This window comes from Hypanus sabinus, chromosome 10 (genome assembly GCF_030144855.1).
Source record: "Hypanus sabinus isolate sHypSab1 chromosome 10, sHypSab1.hap1, whole genome shotgun sequence".
In the NCBI taxonomy this organism is placed as follows: Eukaryota; Metazoa; Chordata; class Chondrichthyes; order Myliobatiformes; family Dasyatidae; genus Hypanus; species Hypanus sabinus.
This window is the reverse complement of record NC_082715.1, coordinates 80531773-80558483: the sequence shown is the minus strand read 5'-3', so window position 1 is coordinate 80558483 and position 26711 is coordinate 80531773. Positions and strand designations below refer to the sequence as shown.

General features: G+C 44.0%; 1 protein-coding gene across 2 annotated transcripts; it reads left to right on the top strand.

Annotated features, from left to right (window-relative positions):
- Nucleotides 1-146: 146 nt before the first annotated feature.
- On the top strand, nt 147-26061 carry psen2 (presenilin 2). 2 transcript variants are annotated; one of them, XM_059982202.1, is made up of 11 exons: nt 147-359; nt 3412-3595; nt 5866-6092; nt 7551-7692; nt 10282-10349; nt 10442-10662; nt 11912-12010; nt 16995-17072; nt 19461-19595; nt 22311-22429; nt 24323-26061. In XM_059982202.1, exons 2-11 carry the CDS (start codon nt 3464-3466, stop codon nt 24476-24478), a joined length of 1377 nt encoding a protein of 458 aa, XP_059838185.1. In that variant the 5' UTR covers nt 147-359; nt 3412-3463; the 3' UTR covers nt 24479-26061. The 2 variants fall into 2 exon arrangements, with proteins under 2 accessions (XP_059838185.1, XP_059838186.1); XM_059982203.1 differs by lacking the exon at nt 147-359 and adding an exon at nt 714-842.
- Nucleotides 26062-26711: the final 650 nt, after the last annotated feature.

The window sequence follows — 26711 nt, the reverse complement described above, 5'->3', positions numbered from 1 at the left end:
GATTTAAGTTAGTCCATTGAGGGTTCATATTTAGAAAAACAAAAACGTACGCTTCGGTCAGAGTTGAGCGCCTCGGAGGCTGTCAGTTGCACCGTGCAGCCGAGCGAGGGGGCAGCTCCCTCGCATTGCCAAGCGCCGAGCAGGGAAAGGACATTTCCCATGAGACGTAGGGCTTGTGGGAAAGCCCTGGTCGCTATGTTTTGATGCGAGCAGCTGACTACCGTCGCCCTCCCTGGTCCGGCTTCTTTGCAGTCGATCGTTTTGCCTGTGGAATGTCCTCCTCCTGTCTGTAGATATTTAGCGACATCAAAGCACCAACGTTGCTTTTGGCTTCTTCTCTCCCTCCACACTTCTTCCAGGCAAGTATAAAGGGCCGGGGGCCGGGCTGGAACGCACTGCACTGCAGGCCGCTGCCATTTGCAGAGCCGTGAGGCGGTAAAGGAGTACTGTCTGGTCGAGGGTCCCCTGTCCTTCATTCGGCCCCTTGGGATCGAGCGGGCAGGCGACAGGTTCGCGCCTCAGAGCAGCCGGAGAAGCGGCCGCCGGCGAGGAATGTTCCAGCGCCCAGCAGACACAACTCACTAGGAACCGGACGTTAATCACCTATTATCCCCTAACCCTCCAAGATTTCAAGTTTTTTAAATCCAGCAGCATTTTCGATACCAAAATAATCCGGAAGAGAAATCGCTAGCTTTTACCAAGATTTCCCTTTCGTTTCCTCTTCCTTTTGAGCTGGCCGGCTGGTTGGATGAGGAAGTTTATCCACTTCTCCTTGGATAGCGAGGGGGTTGAGTGCTCAGCCGAGGTTTGCGGTGATACAACTCACTCGATGAAGCCTCCGGGTACGCACCCGACTATGAATGCCTGCCCCGGTAACTCCCCTCCCCCCAACCCGTCAGCTGTTATGGTGTGGGATGCGAAGTCTGGACGGGTTGGTGTAGAAGTGGGTACCAAGATATCAATAAGATTGAGAAAGTGCAGAGAAAATGCTGCCAGTATTGAGTTTTCGGGAAAGATTGAATAGGTTAGGACTTCATACCCTGGAGCTGGGAGATTTGACAGAGGCATAGATAGGCTTTCCCCACTAAAAATGGGTGGAACTAGAACTAGGCTAAGGGTGAAATGTGAATTATGTAAGGGGAACTTGAGGGGTAATGTCTGCACTCAGAGGGTAGTGTGAGCTGCCAGAGTTGGTGAATGTGGGTTCGAGTGTAACATTTCACAGAAGTTTGGATGGGAGGTGTATGAAGGGGCAGGTTGATCAGACTAGGCAGGATAATAGTTTAGCATGGACTAGATGGGCCAAAGGGCCTGTTTCTGTGCTGTGGTAGTCCATGATAGTATTTTTGGAAAAGTTGGATAACTTGAAATCTTGCAGAGTTATGGAATAAGGAGGGTGAATGGAACGAACTGGATGGGTCTTTTGAACAGTTAGAGTAGGCTGAATGGTCCCTGCCTGTATGATTCTGAGATTCCAACGTGATTTGAACCTTTTTAATCTGTTCAGTCACAAAGGCTACCCATACACAATGTAATATCATTAGGCTATATCCCTGCTTCATGGAAGCACAAGGTCCTGGAATCTGGAGCAACAGCCAAGATGCTGGTGGGACTCAGTGAGTCTGGCATTGAGTTGACATTGGACTGTTGACATTCAGGTCAAAACTCTTTTAAACATACTTTTTACAATTGCAAAACCCTGCTGGAAATTAAGAATTTGTAGTACTGCAGGTTAACTCCATCAGCGAGTTGCTCGTTGGCAGAGAATCTGAAGGAGCTAGACTTGGTGCAAGACCCTGTTGGACATTGTGGAATGCTGCAAGTCTGACTCACTAATTTATAGACAGATGGCGGGGAGCTGCGCGGCCTCAGTTGTAGCGAGGATTAGGCCTCAGGCCGTGGTGTCGCCTGTTTACAGCCACCCTGGAGTCGGAGCACAACACCAGAGGTGTGGCGGCCAAGCTGGAGACAGTACTGTCCCCGCTGTTTGCTCAGCAGAAGACAAGCTGCATTGTGTTCGACTCAGGTTCTTAGACTATATATTTTTTGTGTTGCTGTATGTTAATGATGTATGTGCTTGCATTCATATGTGCTATATGTGCCCTGTGCTGTGTGTGGCTGTTGGTACTATGGTTTTCACCTTGGCCTCTGGAGTAATGCTGTTTTGTTTGGCTGTATTGATGTATAGTTGAATGATAATTAAACCTGAACTTGAACTTCACCAGGACTTGTCAATCTGAAAATTTGACTGTCCATTTCCTTCGACAGAAGGGCACCACTACTAGCTCTAAGATCCCATCCAATTAATTAGCCTTCCTAACCTGGAAAGATAATCCCACACCTGAAACAACATGCACAAGAGTGTTGTGGGAAAACCTTCACATGGATTGTAAGAGTTCAATACTGTGGCTTCCAGTAACCCTTTCACGATGGTACCAGAGACACTCACATTCCAGATCAGATCAGATTAATTTACTCATCACAAGTTTGTCGAAACCTTTAGTGAAATCTTAAGTAAACACTTGAGGAGAGATATTTATTGAAAAATCAACACATCTTCAGCGGCTTTGTCATGGGCAGTCCTGCTGATTTCTAAGTGGGCTGATTCCCTTCTGAGTCTCCTGTCCTCCATAGAGCTTTAGAAACTCTTGGGATTTTCCTTAACCCTCCATCTCGTATTTCCTCTTTGCTTTCCTGATTTCCTTTTTAAGAGTATTCTTAATCTTTTTATAGTCGGCAAGGGATGCACATACCCTGACTTGTGAATGTACTGACTTTGGGAAATGCTCTGTGTGGATGGCATACAAATCAAAGATTTTCATTGTACCTCGGAACAAGGTGGCTCAGTAGCCTAGTGGCTATTGTAACGCTTTATAGTGCTACTGGTTGGGGTTCAATTCCTGTACATTCTTCATGTACCATGTGGGTTTCCTCTGGGTGCTCCAGTTTCCTCTCGCATTCCAAGAGGTTTAGTAAGGGTTAGTAAATTCTGGACGTACGATGTTGGCGCGGGAAGCATATCAACTCTTGTGGGCTGCCCCCAGTTGCATTGGTCATTGATGCAAACTATACATTTGACTGTACGTGTGACTAACAAAGCTAATCTTGCTTTTCATGTAACGATAAGGTCATGGGTTAAGGATAAAAGGTGAAATGTCTAAGGGGAACAGGAGTGGGAGTTCTTTTCACTCAGAGGGCGATGAGAAGTAGTGGATACAGGTTTGATTTCCACAGTTAAGAGAATTTTGGATAGGAGGAGTGTGGAGAGCTATGGTCCAGGTGTGGCTCGATGGGACTCTGTAGATTAATAGCTCGGCACAGACTAGATGGCCTGTTTCTGTGTGTCGTGATATATGGCTCTATAATAATACTCATTGCAAATTTCTAACATAGGTCTTTTCTGCATTTCAGCCTTATCCAGTGCCTGTGAGATTACTCACTGCTGCCTATAGAAAGCTTGTTCATGATTTCATCAGACAGTGAAGACGACCAGTACAGCGAGCGAACAGCTCTGATATCAGCCAGCGCCTCGACCATGCCTTCGTACCAGGAGATGGATGGGGTGCATGGCCTCGGCGGCAAGGGAAGGAATCGGGTAAGAGCTGCTGCACTGTTGTGGAGCTGCAGCTGAACTCAGTATATATAGGTGCCAGAAGCATGGCGAAACTACGCCCTGTTTTGGCCATTGACATAGACGATGCATTTCATTGTGTTTCAGTGTCCATGATGTCAAATAAAGCTAATCTTAATTTTATCTAATGTAAATGGAATTTTGAACCATGTGAAGTGTCTTGAATTACACAGTCCCTTGTCGAGTTGTGCAGATTATGTTGTATTCACGAAGCTGAAAGAGGCTGGAGTTAAAATGCCATGGTTGGTGGAGACACTCAGCCGGCCGGGCAGCATCTGTGGGGAGAGAAACTGAGTTAACATTTCAAGCTGGTGACCTTTCATCTGATCCCTGTTCAATGACCTGTTTCTGCCTGACTTGCTGAAGTTTTCAACTGTTTCTACTTTTAATATAGAACATAGAAAAGTACAGCATAGTTTAGTACCTTTGGCCCATTATATTGTGCTGAACTATATAAACCACAATCGATCTAGCCCTTTCCTCCTACACAGTCCATAGCCCTTGATTTTTCTTTCATGCGTTGCTCTATCTAAGAGTCTCTTAAATACCACTAATGTACCTGCTTCTGTTCCGACCCCTGGCAGTGCATTCCAGGCACCTGTCACTCTCTGTGCAAAAAAAAAACTACCTCTGACATCCCCCCGCCCTCTAAATCTTGCTCTACTCATCTTAAGAGGATGTCCTCTGGCATTAGTCATCACTGCCCCTGGGGTAAAAGGCACTGGCTGTCCACTCTGTCTGTGCCTCTTATAATCTTACACACTGCTTCCAAGTCACCTCTCATTCTCCTTCGCTCCAAAGGGAGAAGGCCTAGCTCGCTGAAGCTTTCCATGAGAGACATGCTCTCTAATTTAGGCAGCATACTCCTCCTCCTCTTTCAAAAACCTCCACATCCTTCCGATAATAAGGCAACCAAACATTAAAACAATACTCCAAGTGCGGTCTGACCAGTTTATAGATCTGCAACATTACCTCACGGCTCTTGAACTGAATCCCTTGACTAATGAAGGCCAAGATACTATACGCACCCTCTTAACCAGCCTATCAACTAGTGCACCAACTCTGAAGTATCTATGGATGTGGACCCCAAGATCCCTCTGCTCCTCCACACCGCTAAGAATTCTGCCATTAACCCTGTACTCCATCTTTAAGTTTGACCTTCCAAGTTGTATCACTTCACACTTTTCCTGATTGAACCTCACCTGTATTTCTCAGCCCAGCTCTGCATCCTGTCTCTGTCCTGCTGTTGACTTTCTACACTACTATCCACAATACCACCTGCAAATTTACTAACCCAACCTTTCACTTCCTCACGTAAGTAATTTATAAAAATCACAAAGAACAGGGTTCCCTGTGGAACATCACTGGCCACCGACCTCCAGGCAGAATATGCTCCATCTACTAGCACCCTCTGACTTCCATGGGCAAACCAATTCTGAATCCACACACAGAAGACGCTCCACATGTCCAGTGCCCATTCTCCAGCCGTGGCCCGTCTTTACAACCTTCTCCCACCATGTGTAAGGTCCCTAAGCAGGACGTCTAAGCCATTCTTATCTGTTGGAGGTAGCTTGTGGTTCAAAAACAATGGTATTTTTCATTTCTAAGACGCAAATAACAGATTGGTGATGCACACTGAGAAATATCTGGAAACAAAAAAGAATAGAAGATCGGTGCAAGATGACGGCACGTTGAAAGCATTTTCGCACACTTTCTCAGAATCAGGTTTATGAACACTGATGTGTTGTGAAGTTTGTTGTTTTGTGGGAGCAGTACCGAGAAATACATTTAAAAAAAACCCACTGTAAATAGGACCGTATAAAAAAAGGATGCAAAACGGAGAGCAAGATAGTGAGGTAGTGTCGATGGGTTCATGGACCGATCCGAAATCTGTTGGTGGAGGGGAGAAGTTGTCCCTAAAGCTTTGAGCCTGTGTCTTCAGGCAGGACCTCCTCCCCGGTTGTAGTAGTGAAAAGAGGGAATGTCTTGGATGGTGAGGGTGCTTCACAATGCACAGCATCTTCTTGAGACATCATCTTTCATCAGTGTCCTTGATGATGGAGAGACGTGTGTCCATGATGGTGCTACTATGATAATTCTCCTTTCAGTGCACTGTGTAATGATCTGAACTGTATGAGCGGTACGCGAGACAAGCTGTTCACTGTACGATGGTATATGTGACAATAATAAACTAGCTCCAATTCCAATGATCTTGTGCTCTCTGACCCCTGCAGAGCAGATCCTCTGCCAGTCACCCCACGGATGGGAGCCAAGGTTCGGGGGCCGGGACCTCAGGCAGAGAGGCGGGCGGAGAAGGTGAGGAGGAAGAGGAGGAGGAGCTGATCCTGAAGTATGGAGCCAAGCACGTCATCATGCTGTTTGTACCAGTCACTCTGTGCATGGCCGTGGTGGTGGTGACCATCAAATCTGTCAGCTTTTACACAAGGAAGGATGGCCAGCTGTAAGTGCCTTGCGCGGCACCCACTTGCAGCCGGGCAGTTTAAGGATCTCTCAGATTAGCCTTCTTAGCATAGAAACTTGCCACGTGGCAAGTGGTCTGTGCTGCAGTTTGTGTTCCACCCATGTTCTCACTCTCGCTGGCATTGCAGAGTGCATTTTAATAGATGTCTCCCCCTTCGGCAGGGCAGCATTCCCTAGGGCTGGGATGTAAACTCATTGCTCTGCAACTCATGATTGACATGTTTTGAGCCAAGTTCTATCGTTAGAGTAGTCTTCTGGTTTAATTTTTTACATAACAGCATGCCTTAATGTAGAGATTTACCAACGTAAAATGCCTCTGAACCTGGCATGAACATTGATCCCCGTAACTTCCGGTATAATTTCTCTCACACTTCCCATTTCTCTTTTCTGTTCCCCATTTTGGCTCCCCTTTTACCCATTTCCTTCTCACTTCCCTCTGGTGCCCCTCGTCCTCCCCTTTTTCCCATGGTCCAGTCTCCTTGCCTATCCGATTCCACCTATCACCTCCCAGCTTCTCCAAAGGAAATGTGAAGGCGTGTTTTACACAAGGAATGAGGGGTGGGTGTCTGGAATGCACTGCCCTGGTATTGTGCTAGAGGCAGGCACATGAGAGGAATGGATAAACATTATATAAGCAAAAGGGATTAGTTTAGTTGTCCATCTGGTTCAGCAGGACACCATGGGGTGAAGCCCTGTTCCTGTGTTCTACTGTTCTATGATCTCATTTGTCTCACCTTTCCCACCCCCAACCTGGCTTCGCCCATCACCAGCCAGCTTGTACTCCTTCCCTACCCCCCCATCTTTTTATTTTGCCATCTTTCCCCTTCCTTTCCAGTCCTGAAGAAGGGTCTCAGCCTGAAATGGCGACTGTTTAATCATTTCTGTAGATGCTGCCTGACCCGCTGAGTCCCTCCTGCATTTTGTGTGTGTTGCTCTGGATTTCCAGCATCTGCAGAATCTCCTGTGTTTCTGAATCTGGACAATGCTTTTCATTCCATCACTGATGTGGAACCCTCAGGCTTAGCAACTGTTGCCCAAAACCACTCTAGCTGTCTACATCTCTTTCCTCCCTCCATGACACGTGTGAAAGCTACACTTTTTCATTGACTGTCATGATATCTGTTTATCAGGGACCAACTTTATTCACCAGAAATGGTGTTGACCATAAAGTCATTGGTGATGAGCAGGTGGAGGGGGGAAACAATCCTCCTGAAGTTGGTATGCATCCTCAACACAGTGAGGACATTCAGATCCAAGTTGTTGTGATTGCACTAGGACACTAGCTTGTTCACTTCCTGTTGGATAATGTTCCAGTAAAGTGCCTTGGGGTATTTTTATTACATTGTAAGTGCAAAGTTAAAGATGATATCCAAATACATTTGTGACTAATTATAAATATTGGAAATACATTAAACATTTTTGACTTCTATTCCCACAGAATTTACACCCCGTTCACAGAAGATACTGACTCGGTTGGACAGCGTATTCTCAACTCTATCCTTAACACTTTGATCATGATCAGTGTTATTGTCATAATGACAATTCTTCTTGTCTTTCTTTACAAATATCGATGTTACAAGGTAGGAGTTTTTGAATTTCTGTTTGTGTAATAAATTCAAATTAGTGAAACTAATTAAGTTCTGTATGTTTCACCTTTTCAAAAACATGAGCTTTATTTGTCACTGGTACATGAAAACATTCAGCGAATTGTGTTGTTTGTTTCAACCGGGATGTGCTGAGGGCAGCTTGTAAGAGTTCGTGTGCTTCCAGCAGCAACGTAACATGCCCACATCTTACCAACCTGTATGTCTTAGGAATGTGGAAGGAAACTGGAGCATCTGAAGGAAACCCACGTTAAGAAGTATTGCAGATAAACAAATCATAAGAAAAGTCAAACCACTCTTCGTCCAGGGCTGGGAGCTCAGCTAATGGGAACAGAACTATACAATATTTTGGGACAAACCCCGCAAGCCCACGTTTTTAAAATTCATTTTTAAGGGATGTGGGTGTGGCAGTGTTTAAATTCAAGCTGACACGAATGGAGTTCAACCCAGATAAGTGTGAGATGGTGCATTTTGGTAGGTCAAATGTGATGGCAGAATACAGTATTAATGGTAAGACTCTTGGCAGTGTGGAGGATCAGAGGGATCTTGTGGTCCGAGGCCATCGGACACTCGAAGTTGCTGCGCAGGTTGACTCTGTGGTTAAGAAGGCGTAAAGTGTATCGGCCTTCATCAATCGTGGAAATGAATTTAGGAGCGAAGAGGTAATGTTACAGCTATATAGGACCCTGGTCAGACCCCACTTGGAGTTCTGGTCACCTCCCTACAGGAAGGACGTGGAAACCATAGAAAGGGTGCAGAAGAGATTTACAAGGATGTTGCCTGGATTGGGGAGCATGTCTTATGAGAATAGGTTGAGTGAACTTGGCCTTTTCTCCTTGGAGTGACGGAGGATGAGAGGTGACCTGATAGAGGTGTATAAGATGATGAGAGGCATTGATTGTGTGGATAGTCAGAGACTTTTTCCCAGGGCTGAAATGGTTGCCACAAGAGGACACAGGTTTAAGGTGCTGGGGAGTAGGTACAGAGGAGATGTCAGGGTTAAGTTTTTCACTCAGAGAGTGGTGAGTGTGTGGAATGGGCTGCCAGCAACGGTGGTGGAGGCAGATACGATAGGGTCTTTTAAGAGACTCCTCGATAGGTACATGGAGCTTAGAAAAATAGAGGGCTATTGGTAACTCTAGGTAATTTCTGAGGTAAGGGCATGTTCAGCACAGCTTTGTGGGCCGAAGGGCCTGTGTTGTGCTGTAGGCTTTCTATGTTCTTTGTTCTAAGTAGGTGACACTAACCTAGATAACAATGTGTTACAACAGTGGTGTGCAGAAGAGCATCTCTAAACGTACCACATGTTGAATCTTGAAGTAGATGGGCTACAGCAGCAGAAGGCTGTGAACATACACTCAGTGGCCACTTTATTAGGTACAGCAAATGCAATAAGGGAGGTTTAGTATCTCATTTCTGCTTCTTTGGGCTCCTTTACATGATGCAGTCCAGTTCCAGACAGTGTTTTCTGTCCTGCCAAAAGGTCTCGGCCCGAAACCCTGTACTTTTTTCCATGGATGTTGCCTGGTCTACTGAGCTCCTCCAGCTTTTTGTGTCTGTAATAAGGTTTGTCTCCCCATGCAAACAGAAGCTCACGCTTAACTCTCCAGCAACAGGTGTCAAGCACCCAGAGCACAAAACACTAACAGCATGAAGAAAAGAAGTGACAACTTCCATTAATACGAGTATTTTGCAGACGTCATCCCTGGCTCAGTGACAGCTTTTCACTTGCTCAGTTGGAAAGTGGTCTCAGTCCTGAGATTTTGGCATTTGATGTAGGCTAAAACTTAGCAGAAACACAGAGGGAGAGGGGAGGAGGAAAGGTAGGGAGAGAGGGGATGGGGAGTGAGGGGGGGACAGGAGAGGTGGAGAGATGGGGAGGGGAAAGGTAGAGAGAGGGGGAGGGGAGGAGGAGAGGTGGGGAGGGAGGGTAGAGGGGAGGAGGAAAGGTAGAGGGAGTGTAGAGGTTGAGAGGGGAGGGGAGAGGTAGAGAGGGTTAGGGAGGGAGGGTGAGGGGTAGAGGGGAGATGTGGGGAGGGGTGGGTTAAAGAGAGATAGAGAATTCAAGAGAGTGAGATGCTTTGTTGTTGCTGCCATTTTTCAGAAGAATTAAATGTAGACAGGCCTCCCTTGGACAGAGAACATCCCATTCCACAAACTCGATGAAGAACAATTTCTCGCCCAGTTCAAAGTGACCACATTTATCCTTTAATCAATATCATAAAACAGATTGTCCAATTATTATGAGGGAGTTGTGTTTGCAAAAACTGGCTGTGTCTTTTTCTTGCATTGCAAGAGTAACAGGACTTAATTAGCTCCAAACAACATCAGTTTGTGAGGAAAGCAAGTTTTCCTGATCTGCGATTAGTATGATCTTAAGATATGGTATGGTTGGAATTTGACCTTGTGACAATCCACCAGGGTTTAAAAAGTGTGAGGCCTTATAAAGCATTGGTCAGACCACACTTATGTCGTTATATCAGCAATTTTGCTCTTGTGTCTTATGATGATAACAAGAGAGATATTGTTGGACTGCTGTCTAACCACAGTGCCTGTGTCTTCCAGTTTATTCACGGCTGGTTGATCCTCTCCTCTCTGCTGTTACTTTTTCTCTTCACCTATATATACCTAGGGTAAGTATTTGCCTTCCGCCATTTTTTTTCCAACTCAGTTTTTGCAGCTTGGTGTAGGTTACTGTGATAACAGACTGACCTGTTTCCCGCAGTGAAGTGTTTAAGACATACAATGTGGCCATGGACTACCCGACCCTGATCCTCATAATTTGGAACTTCGGCGTGGTCGGAATGATCTGCATCCACTGGAAGGGTCCTCTCCAGCTGCAGCAGGCTTACCTCATCATGATCAGTGCACTGATGGCCCTGGTCTTCATTAAGTACCTTCCCGAGTGGTCAGCCTGGGTCATTCTTGGTGCAATATCAGTATATGGTATGTGTGTCATCCTCTGCGATACAGCTCCCCGCTTTTGAAATTGCATTGTAACATCAACACTGCCTAGCGTTAGTTAACGCTTCAATTAGGGTAGTTTCAGGCAGAGTTCTCAAGAGCAGAGAGCCAGGAATGGACAGAAAGTATGTGTAGTAAGGAAAGAAAAAAGAATGATTGGCTTTATTGGTTAAATGTATGTCAAAACATACAGTGAAATGTGTCAGTGACCAACTCAGTCCGAGGATGTGCTGGGGCAGCCCACTTGTTGCCAGGCTTCCAGCACCAACGTAGCATGCCTACAGTTTAGTGCCCTGACCCATATGTGTTTGGAATGTGGGAGGAAACCGGGGTGCTTGGGTGAAATCCACGTGGTCAAGGGGAGCACGTACAGCTGCAGGAGTCGAACACTGACCACTTCCTGGCACTGTAAAGCAATTGTATGAATTGCTACTCTATTATGCCACCTATTTTCTACACCAACACTGCTGTGAATGCTCACAATGTGAAGTGCTCTATAAGTTTAAGACTTCTGTGCTAATTTAATGTCTTCATGATTTAAGAGTTTACTGTCATTTCCAGTAAAAAAGTGGAAAAGAAAATTAAATAATTGTTACTCCAGATTCGACGCAAGACAAAAGAAAACACAATTAAAGAAGACAATAATAATAAAAGCACAATAAATATAAATGCATAAGATAGCTTATATGCATAGATTGATTGTATGTCCATAAAGTGACGCTAGGCACAGGAGAGTCTCTGCATAAGGAGACTGATAGGAAATGATAAAGTAGTGGTGGTGGGGGTGTGGAAGTGTGGGTTAGTGGGTGGAGGTGTTGATCAGCCTTACTGCTTGGCAAAAGTAACTGGTTTTGAGTTTGTTGTCCTGGTGTGGATGCTACATAGCCTCCTTCCTGATGAGAGTGGGACAAACAGATCTTGAGCAGGGAGGGTGGGATCCTTCATGATGTTACTGCTCCTTTTCCGCCACCTTTCTGTATCTATGCCCTCGATGGCAGGTAGGCTGGTGACGGTAATGCATTGGGCAGCTTTGACTACTCGCTGTAGGGCTTTCCTGTTGGTTGCAGTGCAGTTTCCGTAACCAATTGTAGGCAAAGTAGTAGATTGTACCAACAATAAATTAGCATCTAGGAATGTGACGGGACCATTGTCAGCAATGGCCTTTAAGCTGCATAATTGCAGGTACTGGTCACAAGCACATTGATGCTAGATGGTTCCTGTTTTACTCCAGATCTTATCGCAGTGCTGTGCCCTAAAGGCCCCCTGAGAGTGCTCGTGGAGACGGCCCAGGAGAGGAATGAACCAATATTCCCAGCCTTGATATATTCATGTAAGTCCACTTTTGATTTTCTTGTTCACACTTGGTTGTTAAAGGAAAATTCGCAGACTTGGGGAAGGTTGCAGTCATTAACGGGATAATAAAAGCAAAGAACAGGAGCAGGAGTCGGCCAACTATACCGTCGAGCTCACTCCGCCGTTCAATAAGATCATGGCTGATCTAGCTGACCTACACTCTTGTTCCCCATAACCCTTAATTCCTCTGCTGTGCAAAATTCTGTCTGTCTCTTCCCACGCTACCTCTCAGTCCTCGGCCCATGCAAACTAGAAGAGGTGGAATCGGGGGGGGGGGAGTGAGGCTCTGTGGTTCCCAGTGTGATAGTAATGGAGCGGATTGGTGGGATTCGGTTAAGTGATAAGGCCACTGCGTGGAAGAGTAGCAGCTCCTCTTAGGCATTCTGATAACTGATGTTGGGAATATCAATTTGTTAAACATTGGTGTCATAGTGTGACAGTTATCCAAGACAGAAGCAGCTCCAATGGCCCACTGAGTGCATGCTGCCTCTCAGTTACCCATTTACACTAATCCCGTTGTATTCTGCCCACATGCCAATGATTCAGGTGACAGAATTGTGGGCTTTCTGGCCAAGATTGCAGGCAATACCAAGATAGGCTGAGGGGCTGGCAGTGTTGAGCAAGAATGGAGTCTGTGGAATGACTTAGACTGATTAGAAGAATGGGCGGAGAGGAATAATAAATCAGCCATGATGGAAAGGCTTAATTCTGCTCTTATGTTTCCCTAGATTCTGCCACTTGCCTACACATTACGGGCAATTTACTGTGGCCAATTAACTTACCGAACGGGAAAGCTGAACATCTGGGGGAAACCCATATGGTCACAGCGAAAATGTGTAAAATGCACAGAGTGTTGGTGGTCAAGATAGAGTGAAGTCAAGTTTATTGTCATGTTCACAAGTACAGTAAGGTATAGATAGGTACCATGAAAAACTTGTTTGCAGCAGCATCTCAGACATGTAGACGCAGAGGACACATGGAATCGTGAATCAAGCACCGTCATGAGAGGGTATTTGTTGGTGAGGCAGCGTGAGATTTAAAAAGAGCTTGAGGCCTTTCAGAATTTTTCGGCAGGCTGCAATCATCGTGACCTTTGACACACTCAGCAGAGACCAATAAACTGAAGGGAAGCAGAGCAGCCGTTGTGAGTGTTCGAGTGGTCAGGCTCCAGTGAGAACAGACAGAGGCTAGAGCTTAAGCTTGGGAAGTTAGAGGTGTAACAAGTGTAGGCAGGATGGTAGTTCAAGCAGTGAAATGCTACTCCTGTGAGATGTGAGATGTCAGGGTATCTGACTGTCTCCTCGGTGACTACATCTGCCGGAAGTTCAGCCAACTTCAGCTCCTGACTGACAAGGTCAAAGCACTGGAGGCTGGAGCTGAATGTACTTGCACCATCTGGGAGGCTGGAAACATCACGGATGAGACTGTAGGGGTTACTTGAAAACAAACCAAATGGCTGAGCGACTGAGGGCGGAGGCTGGCACTGTGTGATGTGCTTCTCAGATAATTAATCTCCAAGTTGAAAGAAGTACTTCTGATCCTTTATTACAAAACCAGCAAAGACGAATGATCTTATAGTGATTTAAAAAAAACTAACAAAACTAAAATTAGCGGTAGAGTGAAGATAATGAAATAAGCGAAATAATGAAGTTAGCGGTCTTAGCTATATATTAAACAGTGTAATAGCATTCCATTCAACATAATTAGCAATCAACAAAAAAAATCACCCCCACTCCCCACATGACTTACCCTGGCTGTAACTAAACTAAACTGACCTAAAGCCAAAGCATGAATATGTAAATATATTCATTTACTTCTACCACACCCCAACCCATGTAACAAATTCCCCGTAGAGAACTCATAACACAAAATACAACACAGACAGGCAGATGTGACCCCTTCAAGATAATATTCTCTGGATTACTCCTCGTTACACATTCAGTACAGGGCAGAAATAGGATGATGGTACAGATGAATGAGTGGCTGAGGAATTGGTGCAGGGGACAGGGTTTCAGATTTCTGGATCATTCAGATCTCTCCTGAGGAAGGTTTGACCGGTAGGAAAAGGAGGGGTTACACCTGAGCCTGGGTGGGACCAGTATCCTTATGGGCAAGTTTTCTAGAGTTGTGTGGAAAGGTTAAACTAATTCGCCAGGGGAATGGGAACCAGAGTGATACAACTGAGGAAGGGACAGTTGGTTTCCAAGTAGATGCAGTGTGTAGTGAGACTGTGAGGAAGGACAAGCAGCTGATAGGGCAAAAGTACAGTCAATGGGATGTGTTAATGTGTAACAAGGGTCAAAATTGAAAAGAGTGATGAATACATGACTGATGGTGTTATATTTGAATGCACGCAATATGCAGAATAAAGTAGTTGATCTTGTGCGGTTAGAGATTGGCAGGTACGTTGCTGTGGACATTTCTGAGACGTGGCTGAAAGTTAGAGCTTAACATCCAAGCACACAAAGAACAGGCAGGTAGGCAGAGGAACTGGGGTGACTGTTGATAAAAAATGAAATCAAATCCTTAGGAAGAGGTGACATCGGATTGGAAGATGTAGAATCCTTGTGGATAGAGTTAACAAACTGCAAGGGTAAAAAGGCCTTAACGGGAATTACATACAGGCCTCCAAATAGTATCTGGATGTGGAGTGTAAATTACAATGGGCGATAGAAAGGGCATGTCAAAAAGACAATGTTCCGTTAGTTATAGAGAATTTCAATATGCAGGTAGAGTGGTGCTGGATCCCAAGAGAGGGAATTTGTAGGATGCTTATGTGATGGCTTTTTAGAGCAGCTCGTGGTTGAGCCCCCTAGGGAAAGGCTGTTCTAGACTGGTTGTTATGTAATGACCCAGATTCAAAGTACATTTGTTATTGGTGTTGGGACTGCTTCTTTCCACGTTATGTGTCAGCGATTTGGATGATGGAATCGAGAGCTTTGTGGCCAGGTTAGCAGATAGGTTGAGGAAGCAGCATGTCTGCCAAAGGACTTTGACAGATTGGAAGAATGGGCAAAGAAGTGGCAGAGGTGACTAGAATATAAAAGCAAGGATGTAATGCTGTGTCTTTATAAGGCATTTGTCAGACCGCGCATGGAATATTATGAGTAGTTTTGGGCTCCTTATCTAAGAAAACGTGCTGGCATTGGATAGGGTCAGAGAAGTTCATGAAAATGATTTCAGGAATCAAAGGGTTAACAATGATTTCAGGAATCAAAGGGTTAACATATGATGGCTCCAGGCCCGTACTCATTAGAGTTTAGAAGATTGAGGGTGGATTTCATTGAAACCTATCAAATATTGAAAGGCCTAGGTAGAGTTGATGTGGAGAGGATGTTTGCTCCAGTGGGGAGTCTCAGACTAGAGGACATAGCCTTAGAATAGAGGGATGTCCATTTAGGACAGAGTTAAGGTGGAATTTCTTTAGTCAGAGGGGTGAATCTGTGGAGGCCGTGTCATTGAGTAACTTAAAGCAGAGGTTGATAGGTTCTAGATTAGCTAGGATTTAAAAGTTTATGGGGGGGGGGGGGAGGCAGGAGATGGATTCTAAATCAGCCATGATGGAATGACGGAGCAGAGTCAATAGACTGAGTAGCCAGTTCTGCTCCTATGTCTGGTAGTCTTAATGGTCTTATGGCCATATGTATTTACACGTAATTGGAATTTGCTGTGGTGTGTTGGTCAGGGCATGGCATATAACAAAAAACAACATTTTACAATTAATATTAAGAATAAAAACTATTTAGAAAATAAAGATATATCTAATAAAGGTCGAGATTGAAGGAATAAAATGGGCATAGATTCATAAATACCAGCATGTATTTACAGTAAACAGTATTATGAAAAGTGTTTTGAAGTCTTTACGATGCAGTGCAGTGATGGGGATAATAGACAGAGATGATTGGGGGGGGGCATAACTAGAATAGTTGATCACATTAACTTTCTGTAGGGAGAAACTTTTCAGAAGGTGTGAAGTTTTTTGTTTTAATAGCCCTATAGCACTTTCCAGAAGGGAGCTTTTGGAAAGTGCACTTTGCGGGGTGGGTAGTGTCTGCAGTGATTTTTCTTGCCTGCTTCTTTGTCCTGGACACATACAAGTGCTGTGGTGATGATGGACTGCAGCCAATGACCTTTTCTGCTGACCTGACAGTTTGCTGTAGTTCTCATATATTGTGAGAGAACACTACAGACAATGATAGCTGATGTGAGGATGTTGTCTATGATAGCAATGTAGAATTGCACCATTGTGTTCTGGGGAAGTTTAACTTAAACATGAATTGTCCAAAGCCAGTGACGAGAGGGAGGGAAAGCACGAACAAGGGTCTCGGGAGCGGTCAGGCAGCAGCTGTACCAGCTGTGTGGCTGTTGACACGCACATTTGGCTGGGAGCTGCTCATACTTCGGTGAACATGATAATAATTAAACAAAACTGCTACTTTGGTTTGTGCTTTGAAGTGTGGATTTATGACCCGGTCTGAAGATTATTAAAGATTAGTTTTTATTTGTCAAATGTACATTGGAACATCAAAACAAACATACAGTGAAATGCATCATTTGCGTCAACAATCAAAAGTCTGAGGTTGTGTTGGGGGCAGCCCGCACAAATATAACATGCCCACAACTTACTAACCCTAACTTGTACATTGGAGGAAACCCACATGGTCACAGGGAGAATGTACAAACTCTTTACAGACAGCAGTGGGAATGGAACCCTGATCGATCACTAGAGCTTTAAAGTGTTACGCTAACTGCTACGCTACCACACTGCCCAATGGAGTACAGTGGAATGTATTTACAATCTACAGTGGAATAGGACTAATCTGGGATTTCCAAGGTGCTATCTATGGGAGAGTCAGATCACAGTCTATCCTGGGTAGATTGGTACAACAGGAAATCAAATTAAATTTGCCTTGACCCAAGCAAGTGGACACACTTTCTTAATCAGATGTCTTTCCCTGCAGCCACCATGGTCTGGCTGGTGACGATGGCAAAGCGAGATTTGGGCACTGAGGAGCCTCTGAACAACACATGTAATTCAGGTTGGTGTAAGACTGACTCACGGAGATTTGCAGTAAGGCATGTTAGGACTTGGGCGGAGGTTAGTTTGTTGAATACAGATCCAAGACCCTTTTTATTGCAATGACAATATTATTTATGTTGATTATCATTGAATCCTACAGAGCTCTGCGGGAACTGGCTTAATAAAGTGGCTGTTGTGTGTATGTTCGTGACCTGCTGCTGCTGTAGCCTATTCTCTTCAAGGTTTGATGTGTGGTACAAAGATGCTCTTCTGCACACCACTGTTGTAACACGTGGTTCTTTAAACTACTGCTATCTTCTTGTTAGCTTGAGCCAGTCTGGTCATTCTCCTCTAACCTCTCTCATTAACAAGGTGTTTCCACCTACAGAACTGCCACTCACTGGATGTCTTTGTTTTTTGCACCCTTCTCCATAAACACTAGAGACTATTGTGCATGAAAATCCCAGGAGATCAACAGTTTCTGGGATACTCAAGCTACCCCATCTGGCACCAATCATTCCATAGTCAAAATCACTTAGATCACATCTCTTCCCCATTCTGATGTTTGGTCTGAACAATAACTGAATCTCTTGACCATGTCTGCATGCTTTTATGTATTAAGTTGCTGCCGCATGATTGGCTGATTAGATATCTGCATTAATGAGCAGGTGTATCTAATAAAGTGGCTACTGAGTGTAGATTGTGGTTTATCTGCACCTTAACTCCATTCTCCTGTCTTATTGCTACATCTGGACACTCCTGCTGATGATAATGTGATAGTTGCATTTTTATTCTGGATATTGTGGGGGGTGGGGGGGGAGAGACTGATTTTGGTATCCACCACCTTTCTGTAACACACACAACGCAGCAGGAACTCAAGCTCATGCAGCACCTATGGAGGGAAATGTATAGACAGCATTTCAGGCTGAGACCCTCCATCAGGACTTCAGTGGTGAGCAAAGAATGCTTTAAAATAACATTGGTCCATCTGTTGTGCTCAGAGATGGCCTGGTCAGTGAGCTGCAGAGGGCTTCTAGAAATACCTGGCTTCAGAAACGGAATCATAGTCTCATAGATTATATAGCCAGCCTAACTGGTGCATACCAACCACAGCATCCTCCCTGTTATTCCGAGTCACCCACGTTTGGCCCATAACCCTCCAAGCCCCTCCCTCCCTGTTCCTATCCAAGTGTCTCTTGTGTGTTGCAATCATACTTGCCCTGATCGCTTCCTCTGGCAGCTCATTCCAGGTATTCACCATCGTCCACATAAAGAAGTTACCTCTTGGGTCTCCTTTAAACCTCACTTTTTGCACTAATTTATTTATTTTGTAGGAAGTTATAGCTTTTTGATGTATTCCACTGTACAATAACTTTCACACCATATTCCCGTAATTGAAAATAAATCTCTCCCCTCTTGTATCTATGTTCTGTAGTTTTGGACTCTCCACCCTGGAGAAAAAGACTATGATTGTTCAGATAAACTTCTCCAAGTTCGCCCCTCATTCTCCAGGGAATGAAGGTCCAGTGTGGCTAACCCCTTGCTGTAACTCAGGCCGTCTAGCCCAGTCAGCATCCTTGTAAATCTGTCCTGCACCACCCCCCCACCCCCAGCTTGACAATGCCTTTCCTACAACAAGTGTTCACTGGGACTAGGATATGTAATGCTAAGGCTTTATAAGGCATTCTTCAGACTGCACTTGGAGTATTGTGAGCAATTTTGGGCCCCTTATCGAAGAAAAGATGTATTGGCATTAGAGAGGGTCCAGAGGAGGTTTATGAGAACGATTCTGGGAACAAAAGGGTTAATGTATGAGGAGTGTTTGATGGCTCTGAGCCTGTACTCACTGAAGAATTAAGGGAGGATCTCATTGAAACCCATTGATAGGGTAGATGTGGAAATGATGTTTCCAAGAGTGGGTGAGTCTAGGACCAGAGGGCAGAGCCTCAGAATAGAGGGATGCCCCTTTAGGACAGAGATGAGGAGCTATAACCCGGAACCCCCTTTGTTTTTATTGTGTTGTGGGGAAAGAGCACTTGGTTGAAAGAAAAATGGAGGATTACGTGGCAGAAAAGGGTTAGATTAATCTTTGAGTAGGTTAAAGGTCAGTACAACATTGTGGTCAGAGGGGCCTGTACTGGGCTGTACTGTTCTATCTTCTGTGATGCTAAGGAAGCAACCAAAGAGGTAAGGAGAAGTCTCTGTTCCCATTGCTGGAGGAAGATAGCTACTATAGGCTGGTCATGTTCAGTGACCAGTGTTGGGAATATGGGAGAGTAGCTACAGAATAGTGTGTGGACATCAGCAGGAATAATATATTGAAGCAGTGTCTGTGAGATACTTTATTATTTAAACAGGAATTCTTCTGAAGACCTTTGTCAATTTAGAACCTTACTCTCCTGTGTAGAGAATTATCCTGATGTGGATGTTGAGGTAAACCACCAAGCTGACCAAGCATTGGATGATGTCACCAGTTTACCCCAGGCCCAGGTCCACGGAGGGCACCATGCAGCTTCTGGTACAGAGGAACCGGAGGAGGAAAGTAGGTGAACTTGTTCTGCTCATTCATCCACCAACCAGACCGAATGGGCCAAAAGGCCTGTTTCTGTGTTGTACTCTTCTGTGCCTCTAATCCTCCTTTGTCTGTCCAGATCCTACTAAACCTGCACGCCTACTTCTCCTTTTCAAATCAAAGCTCGAAGTAACTTCATTATCTGTATGTCACCATAGATTCATTTTCTTGCAGGGTTTCACAGTAGAACAAAGAAATACAATAGAATTAATTAAAAACTACTCAGACAGACAAATAATCAATATGCAAAAGAAGACAAATAGTGCAAAAAATATAATAATAAGTAAATCCTCAATAAAGCCAATTTCTTTGAGTAAACTCTTGGTCATCCCTCCAGCCATGCAAGTTGTTATATCTTGATCTCTACCTGGTGTAATACTTCTCTGTATGTTGAGTCAGGGGTTGTTTTTCAGAGGGAACGTGGAACTGAAGTTGGATGTAGCAGGCTGCTCTAACTCATTGCCACCAACTTCGCAAACTCCACATCCCAGCATTACTGGAAAAGCATGGAGTTTTTTTTCAGTTGCCCATAGGTTATGGGTAAAAGGCAAGAGAATGGGTTTGAGAAGGTTTGGAATAAACTGGACCTTGCTCTCTTCTCGCTACTACCATTGGGCAGAAACACTCGAACCATGGTATGGGACATGGTGCCTTGGGTCCTACACCACCAGGTTCAGAAACAGTTATTACGCTAAAACCATGATAGATAGGGCTATAACCCTAACTTTAACCCTAATCCCAAACAAGCGTGGAGTTTTCTAAGTTGTCAGTGGTCCTGAATGGAATAGTGTGGCATAAATTGGGTCTGACCTTTTCATGACGAACTACCATCCAGGCCATGCTGTCTTCTCGCTCCTACCATTGAGCAAGGGCTACAGGAGCCTTAGGTCCCACATCATCAGGTTCAGGAATAATTACCCTAAAAGCATCAGACTCCTGAACTGGCATGCATAACTTTACTCCCCACAACTCTGAACTGATTCCACTATCTAGAGTGGGGGTTCCTAACCTGGGGTCCACAGACCCCTTGCTTAATGGTTTTAGTCCATGGCGTAGAAAAGGTTGGGAGCTCCCGACCTAGAGACTCACTTTAAGGGACTCTTTGCAGAGTGATAGAAAACTACAGCACAGAAACAGGTTCTTTGTTCCATCTGGTCTGTGCTGAACGGTTATTCTCATTGACTCACATGTGGAACATAGTCCACCATAGTACCCCTCCGTCCATGTACTTATCCAAACTTCCCTTAAGTGTCAAAGTCGAACCTGCATCTACCACTTCCACTGGCAGCTCGTTCCACACTCTTATCATCCCGTGTGGAGAAGTTTCCCCTCCCCTTAAATATATCACCTTTTACCCTTAACGTATGACCTCCAGCTCTAGTTTTACCCAACCTCAGTGGAAAAAGCCTGTTTGTATTTACCCTATCTATACCCCTCATTTTTAAATTTGTATAAATTGTCTTCTTTTGCACATAGGTTGTTTGTTAGCTTTTGTTTAAATATATTTATTTCATAAATCCTATTGTAATTCTTTGCATTGCAAGTGCAAGCAAAATATGTAAAATATTCAGTTCCAGTTCCAATTCAGTTTATATGGTATTTGTGTAGACTGTTACAATTCCTCCCAAAATTCCCATTCCTCAATATGGTCTTTTACTTCATTTTCCATCCTATGCTTATATAACAAGCGTGTAGTTGAGTTAGCAGGTTAATTGGTCACATGGGTATAATTGGGCATCGCAGGCTTACTGGGCTGAAAGGCCCGTTTCCAAGCTGAATCTCTAAATAAAACAAAATAAATACATCTTTTCTGAAGGTGGCATCCATCATCAAGGACTGTTTTTGCCCAGGATGTGCTCTCTTCTCGTTGCTACCGTTTGGGAAGAGGTACAGGAACCTGAACATCATACTCCCCTTTGCCATCAGACTTCTGAAGGGTCCATGAAAACAACCTCACTATTCTTGTTTCACACTATTTATTTATTATAGAAACTAAGTATTTTTTAAGCTGTCTTGCACTGTACTGCTTCCACAAGTTTCGTGGTATATGTCAGTGATAATAAACCTGATTTGCATCCTTTTCAGCACATTCCCTGATCTAATATAAAGGTTCCTTCTGAACTCAATTCTGGATTCTTACAGATTTAAGGATCTTTAACGATTAGCTTATTTGTGACATGTACTTTGAAACATCGAAGCATACAGTGAAACGCATTGTTTGCGTCAAAGGCAAACACATTCCAAGGGTGTGCTACGGGCAGCCTGCAGTTTGTGCCATGCTTCCAGCGCCAACATAGGTTGCCCACAATTATTTATCTTTATTTACATATACAACACGGGGTAAATGTGCTCGCGCTCCTGATTACTCCCATGTGACCAATTGATCTACTAACCCACTCAGTTTTGGAATGTGGGAGGAAACCCATGGAGAGAACGTACAAACTTATCAGAGACAGTGGTGGGAATTGAACCCAGGTCGCTGGCACTGAGATAGCATTCCACTAACGACTGTGGTACTGTGCTGCCCCATTTATTAACCTGTATGTCTTTGGAATGTGGGAGGATCTCTGGAGTGATGTCCTCTGGTTTCCATCCCGCACCTTACGGGAACAGTCCCAGCACGGTTAGTCTTTTGTTACTGTTATACCTCTGGGTATGTTGTCATTGATGTGACTATTTTAACAGAGGGCGTGAAGCTAGGCTTGGGAGACTTCATCTTCTACAGCGTCCTTGTGGGCAAGGCTGCGGCAGGCGCCAGCGGGGACTGGAACACAACTTTGGCCTGCTTCATCGCAATTCTCATTGTAAGTGGAGAGAAGGAGCACTTTGCATGTTTCATTTTGTATTGCTGCAGTTCACGGCATGTCCTAAAGCTTAATTCGAATTTGTGAGCACAAATCCCTGCAGGAATTTCTTTAACCAGAGGGAAGTGTATCTGTGGAATTCATTGCCACAGATGGTTGCACAGGCCGAGTCATTGGGTATATTTAAAGCTGAGGTTGATAGGTTCTTGATTAGTAAAGACATCAAAGTTTACAGGGAGAATGCAAGAGACCATAAGACCCTGAGACATAGGAGCAGATTGAGGCCATTCAGCCCATCTGGTCTGCTTCGCCTTTTGTTCATGGCTGATTTATATTCCCTCTCAATCCTGTTCTCCCGCCTTTTACCCATAACCTTTGACGTCCTTACTAATCAAGATCCTGTCAGCCTTTGCTTTAAAAGTACCCAGTGACTTGGCCTCCATAGCTGCCTGTGGCAATGAATTCCACAGATTCACCATCCTCTGGCTAAAGAAAGAATGGATTGAGAGGGATAATAAATCAGCCATGATGGAATGGCTTAACTCTGGTCCTATATTTTATGGTCTATGGAGAATTTATTTAGGGGCATTTAGGGATTTATGCCTTGTGGACATTCTTTTTAGAAGAGTTATTTATTTGTTCTAAAATTGTTAGGCATCATGGGGTTGGAAAGAATAACGCCAGCTTGACTGACAGTCAAGGAAATAATGTGATACTGCCATACAAGTGAATAGTTAGCAATGTGTGATATAGGCTTGCAGCTTTTGAGGGTCATTTGAAGGAATGGATGTGTGCAAGTGCTGGTTCATCAGGTATGGTGATGGGAGAGTATCAAGGGCACGGTGATTTGAGTAGGTTGGAGGCGAGTGGTACTGTGGTTGGGATGTGGCATTTGAAGATTAATTTGCTGACTTTAACCACTCCGGTGAGGTAATGGACTGATTTATGCCATGGCCCTTGGGATAAACCCTTGGCTTTGACCACAGTGGTGCAGCTTGTGTGCCATTGAGCACACCTACAAGGAGCGCTGCCAGAAGAAAGCAACACCCATCATCGAGGACCCCCACCATCCAGGCCATACTCTCTGCTCATTGCTGCCTCCGGGAAGAAGGTACAGGAGCCGTAATCTTCCCCAGAAAGGGATTTTTTTGGAGGGGGGATGGAGATATGTGATTGGGAAGGTCCTTGTGACTGAAGGCCATGTAAGAATACATCCATTCATAGTTCCCTGCAGTATCTGTAGCCGTTAGTTGCACCCTCTGCCTCCAACCGCGCATGTCAGGCATGTTAATTGAAAGTCACTCTTTCATGCTGCGTCACTGTGTGGTCTGGAAACCGCACTGCGCTGGACAGAAGGGTTCTACGGTGGGTAGCTAAAACTGCCCAGTGCATCACCAGCACCAGCCACCAGCCTACCTGACATCAAGAATGTATATATTCTATACATACACACAGAAAGGTGCCGGATAAAGGTCGGAAATATCATAAAGGATCCCATACACCCTGCTCATGGACTGATTGTTCCACTCCCATCAGGGAAGAGGCTACACAGCATCCACACCAGGTCCTCCGAACTCAAACACAGTTTCTTCCCGAACCTGTCAGGATGACCGACACCTCCACCAAATTAACCCACACCACCACTTTATCATTTCCCGTCCATCACCTTACGTACAGTTAACTCCTGTACCTAGCAACTCCTTATGCACATACAGTCTATTTATATAAGCCATCTTAAGTATCTATATTTGTATTTTTATTGTGCTCTTTTTGCTTACTGTGTTTGTTTATGCTGCAATGGATCATGAGTAACAATCATTTTGTTCTCTTTTGCATTTGTGGACTGAAGAATGATAATAAACAATCTTGAATCTTTCTCTTTGCTTTCAACAGGGATTGTGTCTCACCCTCTTGCTGCTAGCTGTATTTAAGAAAGCCCTGCCTGCTCTTCCCATCTCCATCACCTTCGGCCTGGTGTTCTACTTCTCCACCGACAACCTGGTGCGTCCTTTCATGGACACTCTTGCCTACCACCAGTTTTATATCTAGGAAGCCAATGACAACTAAAACCTCGCCTTGAGCTGACTGCAATGTTGGGGAAATGTTTGCACCAATGTTACACTGTAGAACTTAAGAAGAGAAACAGAATATTTTCATTTATGTTTGTTGTAATTTAATGATGAAAGTGATAAACCATTGATTTTGCCAAGCAGATCGTCAATTAAGATGTTTTTGTGGTGTCTTCATAGAAACAAGTTATAAAAGCAAGTCTGTTGATACCTGAAATGTATTTAGTTAGTCATCCTACTGACTAGCCATCAAGGATTTGATGGTAGTGTCCCACAGGAAGCAACTCTTGTCTCAGTGAGGAACTTCAGGTTCTTGATCCCTTTAAGGCTAAGGGTAGAACTTAAAGGCAGTATGAAATGGAGCCAGGGTTAAATAAGTTAATTATTCCAATGTTCTCAGTTGTTTGAGAATAATTGTGTCTCATCTTCAAATGATATATTTGTGAACTATTAATTATTGGGGAACTGGTACCCTGTGTTAAAATGAAGTACCATCTGTTTTACATTTTGTTTGGACATGAATGATTCTTGACAAGCTCGTGTATTTTCTATTTCTTTAAAAAAAACTTCTGGTGTTGCTGTGATAATACGATCAGAACCAGGCCGATTTGCACAGAACAGGAAGCACTTTTCGTACAACAAACTGATTTTTATGCAACAGTCTTGCCCAAATATTTCCTCAGGTTTTTGTAGAATTTCAGTGAGTAAAATAGAATTGTATGTCCTTTGATTTGTATGCTCGTTTTGGAAGAAACGCTTGCCAAACTATTGTAGAATTGCAGCCTCTCTGAAAGGTCAAAGTGTAACTGTGATGCATTCCCCAGATTAACCTTATCGAAACAATGATATTGGTCAATAATATCAAAGCACCTAGACAATGGCTAGATACTAGCATTTATAAAATCATCCCCATCTCTCCAAAAGAGTGAGGCAAAGGATGAACATTCGGTTTAATTGGCAAACAAGTCAGAAACAGCAGGATTGTGTTTTGCGCAAAGGTTTGAAAGGGTGGTGGAGGTTGTTCAAAAATCCTGGATGAATCCTTGAGAAAGTGTTACTGGACTCGGAGGAACCAAAGCCAAGTTGTTGAGTTTCAAGCAGCTAGACGGACACCCTGTACCATTCCAGGGTTTATGTTCAGAAACCTGGCAACAAACAGAATTTTATTGTGCAGTATCTTTAAATTGACATCTTATCTTTGCATAGTCACAGGCTGTCTTGACACATCTTGAGTGGCAGGTTTGAGGGTTCACAGGTTCTAAAATATTGACAAATAGTTGGCTCAGTATGAAAATATTGAGGGCTATTAATGAGAATTCTGTGATTATAGTCCCTTCTGCTTGCTTGGGCGTAAATACTTGGATGGGGAGTTAAAACAACATTACCAAACCACTGGGCCACTGTGGAAACACATAAGATACTGAAGGGTTTCTTGTGCAAAGACCAGTTAGGATGTTTGTGATGGTTTCCAGTAAGATGTAACTGAATGAGATGTCACCTTCACATCTGAAAATTATAATGATCTGTGATTTTTAGCACCAAGTAAAATTCATTATTACAAAATCTTCGGTTCTGGCTTTTTTCTGGTACTGGATTGAATTATGTTCTGTTCACATTAGTCATAGAGTTATGCAACAAGGAAAACAGGCCCTTCTGCCCAACTGTACTATACTGAACAAGTTGGCCTTCCTGAGTTCGTCTCAATTGTCTATGTTGGCCCAAACCCCCTAAATAAACCTTTTCTCATCAGGTATCTGTCCAAACAACTTTTAAATGTTGTAATTGTTTCCAGCTCCATCACTTCTGGCAGATCATTCCAGCCTCTATGTGGGGGAAAAGTTGTCTGTCAGGCCCACTTTAAATTTCTCCACCTTCACTTTAAATCTATGCTGTCTAATTTCAGATTCACCTTATCTAGGAGAAATAATGTGGCCATTCATCTTATCTACATTCCTCATGAATTTATGTACCTTAATAAGGTTACCCTTAGCCTCCTGCACTCAAGTGAAAGAAGTCCCAGCCTATCCTGTCTTTTATTCATTCACTTCTATGCCATCTCCAATCTTACTAACCATGTCAACTATATTTTAGCCAACTATAAAGCGGCTATACTTAGGAGTTTGAAGAGATTTTATGTGTCAACAAATACACTCAAAAACTTCTATACATGTACTGTGGAGAGCATTCTGACAGGCTGCATCACTGTCTGGTAT